We start from the raw sequence: 11444 nt of genomic DNA, 5'->3' as shown, positions 1-11444 counted from the left end.
CCATACTGATCTGAACCATGGAAATAAATGCCATGTAACGGAACTGCTTGGGTGTTGGGACGAGGCAGGTTGGAGATTTTTAAGAAGCTAAGTAGTGACTGTAAAGAGATGAATGAACGCTATGAGTTTGAGTGAATTCTTGTCAATGAAATATCTTCTCAAAAACTCACCTCACCTGTGAAGACACAGATGCCTGTGTGGAAAGCAAAGGGTACATGGGACCAGCCACCTTAATTCCTGAAATGTGGCCTTATGGCCCAAAGCTCCAAGGACACCTTTGGTCACTCTTTCCAGGGCAACTAGAGAAAGAGGCAAGGTGGTGGGGGTACTAAGAACAAGCAAGCCGGGAACTGTCCTACATGAGAGTCAAGGAAAAAGTGGGATTTCTTGTTGGGGAATCAGATTTCCAAACTCAGAGTCCATTCCGGGTGCAGCTATTGGAGGTACTGAGTTTGCAGAGAAAACAGGATCTTGTTCATGGAGCAAAACTAGACCAACAGCAAAAAGGAAGGCTACGACTTAAAAAAAAAAAAGTCCCATTGAGAAGGGAAGACACAAGAAGAAATGTTAGCACAAAAGAAGCTACACAGTCAGGGTCAGCCATGAAATTAACCAATTCGCTGCTGCGAAAAGTAAATGCTGTCTGGATCTAGCAATTTATGGTTGAAATGGTTTTAGCTTCTAAAGGAAGAAAAGAAGAAAATGGAATATGCTGAGCTTGAATGAGAACAAAACACAGGTTTTTGTAAAAAAAATTTTTTTCATTTTAGCCATCAGAAATGGGTTCCTCTCATTTAAAATGGAAATTATGCATGTTTCATACAGGACTGCAGGTTAAATACTGGAAATATTTGCCTCCTAACAGCAGAAGTTAGTACTGTGGACTTTTGTCAATAGGAGAGACTAAAGGCATCCCCCAGCTAGTGAGCATATATATCCATGCTATAAAAGTCATTTCTTTTTGGCAAGCATAGATATGTAAGGTATTAATAAATTCAACATGCAACTCAAGGAAATAATGCTGAGAATTAAATAAATCACAGATTTTCATTTAAAAAACAGAAGTCATTTAAAAAACAGAAATATAGCTTGTTTTGTATAAAAAATGATGGTGTCAAAGTTTCTGTGCAAGCTCAGTTGGCCTGGTGAGGAATGAAAGAACCAGGTCAACGTGTGTCCTTACAGTTTTGTCTGGGGGAACTTACTTAAGAGTGCTGTGCCTCAGTTTCCCCTTCTATAAAATACTGATACTCACATGTAGATTATTCTGCAATTTGACTGGAGAATTCAGATGAAGCATTCAGAATAAACTAGTAAAAACCAACGACTATGGGGGCATTTCCTGGTCTAGAGCAGCGCTTCTCAACCTATGTATGGGTCAGGACAACGTTGACAAAAACTCTATCTCCAAAAGTATTTATATTATGATTCCTAAATGTAGTAAAATGACAGTTATGAAGTAGCAATGAAAATAATTTCACGGTTGGGGGTGGTCACCACAGTATGGCAGCATGAGGAGGGTTGAGAACACTGTTCTACTGGAGAGTTTAATTTTACAAAGATAAAATTCTGACAGTCAAGTTAGATCTCATACATTGTTTAGCTGCATCCAATCTACTGGCGCCTCAGCCTCCTCTGTGACTATTTCTCCGGAAGCGACTGTACATCTCTGCTTACACGGTCAATGAGAAGCAAAAGCCGCGCCACTTGCAAGCCGATTTAATTACCAGGACATCCCCGAGACCTAACCTACTTTACCCCTGCTCTGAAAGCCAGCATCCCAGGAGCCTACATTGGAGTGAGACAGCGGCCAGGAACAGGAAGGTGATTTGATCTTCCCAACATGAGACCTGACAGCACAAGGAAGCAAGACTTTCCAACCTCCTTGATTTCCAACCCACATTGGAAAGAGGAAGAATTTCCTTAAAACCTCTAGGAAGACTACATGAAATACTTGAAAAAATTCAAGTGGATACTAAAATTAGGTTTTTGTGTGTTTTTTTTCTGAAAGCAAACCTGTCAAGTAGCAGAGGAAGTCCCACCACTTCATCAATTTATTTTCTATCTCCAAATTTTGTCAGCACTTTAAGGTAAGAGTTTTCTTTATGCAGGGACCAGTAGCTGGACCGGGACAAAGACTCAACAGAAAAACTTAATAGTGGCAGCAGAAAGAGATATTTTTGTATCCAACATAATTTTATTTCTACACAGGACAAATCTTTAATGGTTTTTTTTTTTTTTTGCTATTACATGGAAGTTAGAGCATTCAAATGTCATAAATACAAGCAGAAGAAGGCAACTTGATGGTGATCGTGTGAATAGGAAGAAAATGGCATGGCATGGCCCTGGATCCTCATAGAGATAGAGGCCATCTAACCTATGACCGATTTTAAATTTGTCTTGATATACCCTGTACTTAAATAAAGCTTCTCAAAAGGCACACTGGAAATAAGCATGATTCAGGATGGTGTCTAGGGTAAGACACCCTAGAATAGCGGTTCTCAATCTGTGAGCTGCAACCCCTTTGTGTGTGTGGGGGTCACATATCAGATATACTGTAGATCAAGTATTTACATTATGAAGACACTAGATATTTCACTTACAATGCTGCTGATGTCTGCATTGGACAGAAGTTCTGACCCTGGCAGTGATCTTCATTTTCTTATTCGTTTTCCTGGGAGGGCTCATTTTTCTGAATCAGCCACACCTCGTTATTTCTATCAAGTAACTGGAACGGACTGCTATAGCTAGCAGTATAAAAGACCTTTTCATTGAAAACCTTTCCTTCTTCCCTCAAAATGTTTGCTAATGTCAAAAGTTGTTCTTGATTCTTTTGGCCACTGGAGAATCCGTCAAAGGACCTACAGGGGAGAAAGTGACTGGGCATGAGTGGTTTTACTATGGATACCAATGCTAATCTGAGATGAACAGCAGGGTCTGGTACCCTGAAAGCTGCAGGAAGTGGCCTCCAGGCAGCCACTGACCTGCATGGCTAGGCTCATGAGGTTCACCTAGGAGAGGCCCAGGAACACTCGTAAGTCCCATCCGTTGACTTATTTGGAACTCGCATCTTCTTGTGTGGACTAACATATACAAAAGTTACCCTCGGACCCTATTACAATGTACATTGAGGGTGTGTTAGAGAGGGCCCAAGTGCATTACTAGGAACTTCCCAGAAACAAACTGATGCTTCAATTTAAAGAACCACACAGAAGCTCTCCCAGACAATCACTCCTCTTCAACACTCCAAGTCCCTCATCTCCCTCCCACCCCCTCTCTCCCTTCCTTCTTTCCCTCTTACCTACAACGTAGGCTACCCTGAAAGTCACTATACATCAGGGAGTTTTGCTATGTAGCTCAGGCAACCCTTAGAGGCATAAGTTGTTGTGGGATATGTGTATACTGGGTGAAGATGTATTTGCTGTGATTGGTGTAATAAAGAGCTGAACAACCAATCGCTAGGCAGGAGAGACAGGGGGGACTTCTGGGGGGAGAGAAGGGAAGGGGAAGAGATGACAGAGGCGCAGGGGAGACGCCAGGAGACATGGACAGAAAACGGGAAGTACAAGATGAAAGAAAGGTTAAAAAAAAAAAACCCAGATTAATAGGTAAAACATAGATTAATAAAAACAGGTAAATTTAAGTTCTAAGCGTTAGTGGGACAAGCCTAAGCGAAGGCCAAGCTTTCATAATTAATAATATCTCTCCATGTCACTTGTGAGTTGGTGGCCCAAAGAAAAATCTGACTACACTATGTCACCAGGACTAACTTCAAGTTCATGATCTTTATAACTCAGCCACCCCAATGCTAGTATTATGAAGTGTGCCATCAAGCTGGGCTTCCTTGCGTTTGTTTCTTTGTTCTGCTGTGGTTGCTGCATGTTTTGAGATGGAGTCTTGATTGCTCAGGCTGTGTCAGAACTCTCAGGTTTAACTCCTGCCTCTGCCTGCCAAGTACCTGGGACTACAAGAGTGTGTCAACAGACCCAATTCAGACACTCAGCCAAATGCTTTCCCCTTTTCCTCTTCTGGAGCACAGAGAACACAATGGATTGCAGATTAATACAATATAATGTGGATGTTTACGCATTTGTAGTCAAATGGAAGAGATCAACATTTTCACAGCATTATCTGAATATCCTGAGAAAGTATTTTAACAGAGATAGGACCAAAGGCTAATAAGGTGTCTTCTGAGTTGGTCTTAGAATGAAGGATGGCTTTCCTGAACAAAGCAAAGACAAAGGAAAAGCACCGACACAGGAAAGCATAAAATGAGGTCTAAAAGGAGAGCTGAAGCCAGAAGCAAGGCCTATGTATATTAACCTATGACCTTCCGGGACTATGCTACACGATGCTGAGTAGAGAGAAACCTGATGAGATCTGAGCAAGAACATAGGCCGAGAGACAGGGCAGATTAGCAGATGGAGCTGCTACAAGGACAGGAAGGGGAAAAGGACAAAAGTTTAGTCAAGAACATAAAAGTATCCTCCCCAGATGAAGTCACCTCAGCACACAGCCATGCTGACGTACAGGACATATAAGGACAGTGGGTTTTACTTAGAAGGTGAAAAATGAGAAACAGAGTATTTTTAATATGTGTCACTGGTATACGTGTTCTTAGAAATATGCCAATGCAAAAACAAAAACCAACCAACTAAACCAAGAGAACCGGTCTGGCAGCCTCAGCTCAAACATAATCCTGCAAAGAAGAGCAAAGACCATGTCTATTCTAGTCGACAATGTCTCCCCATACCGAGAGGCACACTGGCAGATGGCAATAGCAAGGGCTGGGCCACCACAGACAGTCCCCACTCCAGCTATACCTCATGGAACTGTGGGAGGGGGCACAGCCCATCATCTTAGAAGAGTGACAGGCATGTGATTGTAGCCTGGTAGAAGCTACGGGGAGGTGACGCTAAAATAGTGGTCCTCAACCTTCCTAACGCTGTGGACCCTTTAATACAGTTCCTTATGTTGAGGTGACCCCCACCATAAAATTATTTTGCTGCTACTTCATAACTATAATTTTGTTACTGTTATAAATTGTAAATATCTGATATACAGGATTTCTGATATGTGATCTCTCTGCCCCCCCTGCACAAAGGGGTTGTGACTCACAGGTTGACAATCACTGCTCTACACCATGACAACTTTGCTGGGCTTGGGAGCACCCAAACTCATGGGATACAGCTGTGTGGGGCATCAAGGGCCTAATCCTTGTCCAGCAAAGCTTTGGAGGTCCAGCCTCCAGTCCAATGAACCTGAGGGGCAAAGCCTTGAGAAAAAGAGATTAAAGTTTTGAGATTTGGGTCTTGAGGCCCATTACTAGTTCCCCATATGGGATGCGGATGTCTCTCCCATGCATGCCACAGTGTTGTTGTGCCCTGGAGCCCATAGCTTGTTTGACTTTAGCGGCCTACAGCTGGTGAGAATTTGCTTCGGGATGAATCATACCTTGTGTCTCAGCCAGATTTCATTTGGATGATATTTAAATGAGTCTTCTGAGTCAGTGCTGAAATGAGCTAAGATTCTGGTGTTGCAGGATATTTGTTTACAATGGGTGAAGATGTGTCACCGTGACTGGCTTAATAAAGAGCTAAACCGCCAAGAGCTAAGCAGGAGAGAATAGGCAGGAGTTTAGGAGAGATGCGAGCAAGATACTGAAGAATTTGGACATACGGTAACGAGGAGAGCCACATGGCAGAAGGCAGATTAAATAGAGACAAGTTAATTGAAGTTGTAAGAGCTAGCTGGGGAAAAGCCTAGGCTAAGGCCAAGCTTTCATAATTAATAATAAGTCTCCATGTTATTTGTGAGCTGGTGGCCCAAAGGAAAGTCTGACTCCATCCTGGGTTAATGGAATGGAACCAAATGCATTTTATATGAGAAAGACACAAAGTTCATGTGCTCGGGACAGAATGCTGTGGACTGAATGTCTGGATCTCTCAAAAATTCATACTGAACTCCTAATCACAAATGTGATGGTTTTAAGAGCTTGTGGAGGGTGATTAAGTCATGGGGGTTGAACCCTCATGAAAAGGAACATTACCCTTACAAAGGGGTTCCAAGGTGCTCATATGAACCAGAGAACGGTCCCTAGCCAGTCACTAAAAAAACTCTCAGTGCCTTGAACTTGAACCCAGCTTTTAGAAAGAACTACAAAACACAAATATATGTTTGTTATAAGTTATAGTATTTGTTATAAGTCTATAATATTTGTTGTGGCAGCTCAAAAAGACTAAGACAACATCATATACTGTTTTTTTTTTTTTGAAGGTATTATTGTTCAGGTCTACCTAGATTATGGGAAAGGTGGCCCTATGCTCTGGGTGATATAATTTGTGCTATGTTTTATATGGAAGGTATATAATAAACTTCTCAATAAATAGACCGTATCTTGCAGTAGACCTCAGTGACATTTTAAAACCGAGTCAGTAGGAAAACACCATGAATGCATTAGGCTGTGCTTACGGAAGGGCGAAAAACCTGCTGAAATTGCTCAGGGGGCAAATACCGAGTGCACACGGTGAAACAGGCTGGTGGTCAGTGGGCCCTGAGTTATCCACTACTTACCGCACAAACACGGTCATCCCAGCTCTGTCTTCAATGAAGACATCTGACTCGGAAGGCCTGGGGGGATCGGATTGCTGCTCAGAGGGGACGCACAGCGAAATGGTAATGGTAGACTCACTGAAAGGACTTGAGCCGGGCTCCACGTAGCTTGTCACTGGAGCGGTCAGCTTCATTTTCACCTCTGCAGCATGGAAAGGGAAATCACCTTCAGTGTGTTGATGGCTAATATGAATTTTAAAAGCTATCTTTATGTGATTTTTTTGGACTTACTTTATAGCACCAATATAAATACGCCTCCCTGAGATAATGTCTCATCTTTTTTTTTTTTGAAAAAGGGTAGTGGTGGAATGATAATTATTTATAATCTACATCAACGTTTTCTGTAGTGTTGTACTCTGGGGTTAATGAATTCTATTTTCAAATATAAAGGAGAAATTACAGGAAACATGAGACAATCATTTTTCTCTTTACCACTCAGAAAATGAGATCCTATAGGCTAAGAGACCTGCAAAGTTATACACATACATACACAAATACACACATGGGGGGGGCAGGGGAGAGGGAGGGAGGGAGAAAGAGAGAGAAGCCAGTGAGTTCTGACTTGCCGTTCATGCTCCTGTACATCTCCCTGTCCCCTGGTACCACTAGTTAACATTCACAAATTATTAGCGACACTTCCACATAGGTAAGAATTTCTCCCTAGTCACAGAATCCCCTTGCCCCATTTCATCCAACAAAAATTGGGGACGAATAGAATTAAAAGGCAGACCCCAGCAACACCTTCCTCCAGCTACACTAAGCTTCCTGAGGCCAATCCCATACAGTAACACGAGGTTTCCAATGGTCTGGTTATTCATCTATTACAAACGAGGATTTCTTCGCTACGTTTAAACTCAATAGCCTGAGGATCGCAGCGGGTACTTTTACCTTTCTCATTTTTGCCTTGAATGTAGCTATTCAGTTTTGTGAAGCCAGTCTGGATGGCTGAATCCCAGTCCATAGACTCCACACAAGTGCTGACCCACTTGGCTGGTCCGTAGTGTCGGATCTCATAACTTCCGGGCTAAAATGGAACGGAAAAAACTTTCCGTAGCAACTCCTGGGCATCGGGAGGTGAGAGGTAGCAATACAGGCAGCCTTAATCCCTAGTCTACCAGAAGACTGCTGGAAAAGGAACTGCTGGGGCCTCTAGGTCTAGCCTGAGATTCCAGTCTTTAAGAAGGGCCTCTCTGGAGATCTCTGAGGGGATGGGGGAGCTGATATCACCCTGAGGCCATGTTAAATGAAACAAACCTCTCTTATATAGAAGTACTGGGTCTGCATAACAACCAGTTCCTCTCCACTTCCCCCACCTCAGACGGGAAATGGAGGCATGACTCTCACGGGGGGGGGGGCGTTGTAAACAAAGCATCTCCTGCCGGGTTTATGCAGGCTCTAAAATAGCACTTTTTACTTAACTCTATGGGACTCTTCAAACTCACGATAAAGTAGCCCAGAAGCAACCTTTGCGGGTCCTGGAAAACACCTACCTGTGGGTCTGTATCCTCTGGAGACTTCCAGCCTGGCATCTCCACTACAGGCTCCACTGCGTCATCGGCCGCCCCGAGGTCAGGCTCTGGCTCCTCGGCCATGGGTAGGGACAGCTCGCCAGGGGCTCGCTCCTGGGTCTCCCTGTTTGTATGCACTAGTCACCTTGTCCTGAGTCCCCGCCCCGCCAGTGCACCGCCTTGCACCCCTTAAGGCGGGGTCCGCAGAGCCGCAAGGGGGCGTGGTGATCCCAGAGGGAATCAAGTCCTCACCCCACCCATGCGCCAGTCCTGGCCACGCCCCTCCACCAGGATCGGAGGAAAGGCTAGGATCCGCCAACTGGCCTGTCATCACCCGGCTCTTCTGCAGCGTCTCTGCCGCCCAAGTCTTTCTTTTGCATAGCGCAGCGGTGGGTAGCAGTGGGCGGAGACCTGAGCAACTGCTATTAGGTTTCTGTGGAACCGGTCTGGGCGCCTCTCCAAAGGCGGCAGACAGACGCTGTCAGCTCCTCTGCAAAACCGGTCTCCTCCTGGCCACAGTAGGGTACCACCTGCCCCTCAGGGGCCACTTCCCAGCAGCCAGAGCTCAGAGAATACCAGGAAGTGGCATTAGTGACTCTTCAGACTTGGAGTCCAAACCCGGATCAGCTGCCCCATTTACACCTGAAAGGCAGCCAGGGTCCCCAGTTTTCAAGGCTGCTTATTGTACAAAGTCTGTGGAAACCCAGAGTAGTTGGGAGGAGTCTTGGGCTATCTGCTTCCTTGACCCTTTCCAGAAATGACCTGAAGCCTCATCAGCACCTGAGGGTGGGCCAGAGCACACAACAGTGCTTCTTAGATACTTTGCTTAGGGTTCTTACTTTTCCCAAAAGATTTGTTGAAATAAATTCATATACAATTCATCGCTCTTTTTTGAAACTTTTATACCTGTATACAATATATGTCGATCATACCCATCTTTTTCTCTCTACCCATCAACTCCCTCAAAGATTCATCCCATCACACCTCCCTTCCAACTTCAAATGGTTTTTATCATTTATTTAGCCCATGGAATTCAACTAGTGCTATTTGCATGCACTGGGGCAGAAGTCTCCCTCTGAGGCACTGGGAACCTACCCATGCCCACACTCCTAAGGGAAACGAATTTCCATGTCCCAGCAGCCAGTAACAGATGCAGCTCTTGGGGGTAGGGACCCAGAGGTCCTCCTTCCTCATGTATTACATGTATGTGTATTAATTTACTAGTCAATGAACCAGACACGATGGTGTTAGGAAAATTCTTAAGAAGAGCCTCTCCGCCGACACAAAATAACTCCAATTAGACCAAACTAAAAATGTCCACGTTTAATAAATGCTGCACTCTTGGGTGGACTGGGACAGCAAAGTGGGGAGAAGAGCCCAGGCAAACCAAACCACGTCTCCCTATTTCAGGTGGGAGCCTAAATAGCCAGTGGGAGTGGTCCTGATCCTCCTCAGGGATAGGTCAGAGCAAGGCAGACTGGGAGTTGGAGTCCAACCAAGGCAACTCCCAGGCCAGGGGCTGGGGTGATGCTTCCAAACATTCTAGACTTCTTGGATATAGGGGTTGTTGTTCCTTTGTGGAACTACAGTTCCCAGCGTTCTCCTGAACACGGGCATATTCCCAGAAGCCTTTGTATTCCCCGTTAAAAAGTGAGAGCCGCCAAGTGCTCTCCCCTTCTTTCCCCACCTCTCCTGTTGTCTCTGCACACCTTTTCCTGTTTGTTGTTACCCCTCCCCCATTAAAAGTGCACCCACGTGGAATCACCGCGTGTCTGTTTTCTCCCTCGAGTAACGTCTTTACCCTCTAACCCGCAGACAAGAAAGCCAGCCAGGAAGTAACGTCTTTGCCCTCTAACCCGCAGACAAGAAAGCCAGCCAGGAATTAAGAACAAGAGGGGTGTTAGAGGGTTGGGGGTCTCACTTCCAATCAAACAGGTGGTGTACCCCATAATCCTAGCACTATGGTTTGGAAGCAGGAAGTTCAGGAATTCTAAGTGATGCTTGGCGAGACCCCAAGTTTGAAGCCATTGCACCTGCCCCCCCCCCCATTGGCTTTGTGAGAATGCCTCAGAAACAGAAAGTCAATAATAATAATAAAGTGGACTACTTAATGGCCTTTAAGTGTATTTATGGAGTTATGCAACCATTACAACGCTAGGACAATTTTTAAAAAGCAACCCCCTACCTCAGCCTTTAGCCTTACTCAACCCTGTGCTAAGTTAGCTTTTATGTTGTTGTTGCTGTTTGTTTTTATTTTGTCAATTTGGCATAAACTAGGGTCCTATGGAAAGAGAGAACTTAAACTGTAAAAATGTCCCCCATTAAATAGACTTGTAGGCAACTCCATGGGGCATTTTCTCTGATTTATGGTTAGTGTGGGAGGGCCCAACCCCCTGTGGGTGGTACCACCCCTGGGCAAATTCTTCTGGGAAGTATAGAAAAGGTAACTGGGGCTGGAGTGATGGCATGCATGGCATTAATCCCAGAACTCCATGGGGGAAACACAGGCAGATCTCTGTGAGTTTGAGGCCCACCTGGTTTACAAAGGTCCAGCACAGCCAGGGCTAGGTAGAGAAAACCTGTCTCAAAAACCCATTAGGTAAAAAAGAAAGAAAAGAAAGATAGCTGAAGGTGAACCTGGGAGCAATCAACGTTCTTCCGTGGTCTCTGCTTCAATTCTTGCCCCCAGGTTGCTAGCTGCACTCAGTGTGGAAATGTAAGCCAAGTAAATAAACCCTTTCCTTCCCAAGTCATGTTTGGGTAGTGTTTATCACAGAAGGCAAACGAGGACCCTGACCCCTAACTCCTGGAGCCATCCTCTAAGGCGCTGCTAATGTCAGTTATCTTTGTTTGGATGGTTTGGTTGGAAACCAAAATAAAACAGAGGGCCTGTCCACCATGCACCTCCCATCCTGGTAGGTGACTCTGGGTTTAGGTCATTTCTGGAAAACATCAAGGAACTAGGATGGTGTAAGTGTCTCTCAAAATCACCGAGTCCACACCTAACTCCCAGATACTTCATATGAGTAGAACCATGGCAGTGTGTTCTCCTGTGTGACTGACTTCCTTTGTTTAAAATGTTTTCAGTGTTTAGGCACGCTGTGGCTTCACTCTTTTTTGTGTTCAAATAATGCCCTTTATAAACGTTTTGTTTATCAGTCAGTAGTTGGTAGTTATTTGGGTTGTTTCTGGGCTATTATGAACAATGGTGCCATCAGCATTTGTGCAGGGAGAGGCAGAGGGGAGGGAGAGAAGGGAGGAGGGAGGGAGGGAGAAAAAGGAGGGAGGGAAGGAGAGAGAGAGAGAGAGAGAGAGAGAGAGAGA

The 11444-nt window shown here is 44.7% G+C and overlaps 1 protein-coding gene across 1 annotated transcript; it reads right to left on the bottom strand.

Annotated features, from left to right (window-relative positions):
• Positions 1–2248: 2248 nt before the first annotated feature.
• On the bottom strand, positions 2249–8510 carry Hebp2 (heme binding protein 2). The gene is made up of 4 exons (XM_005360975.2): positions 8103–8510; positions 7501–7636; positions 6574–6754; positions 2249–2861 (listed from the first exon to the last, which is right to left on the bottom strand). The coding sequence occupies exons 1-4, from the start codon at positions 8202–8204 to the stop codon at positions 2663–2665; spliced, it is 618 nt and encodes a 205-aa protein (XP_005361032.1). The 5' UTR covers positions 8205–8510; the 3' UTR covers positions 2249–2662.
• Between the last annotated feature and the right edge of the window lie 2934 nt (positions 8511–11444).

Source organism: Microtus ochrogaster, linkage group LG4 (assembly GCF_000317375.1).
Source record: "Microtus ochrogaster isolate Prairie Vole_2 linkage group LG4, MicOch1.0, whole genome shotgun sequence".
NCBI lineage: Eukaryota > Metazoa > Chordata > Mammalia > Rodentia > Cricetidae > Microtus > Microtus ochrogaster.
This window is presented reverse-complemented; position numbering and strand designations above follow the sequence as displayed.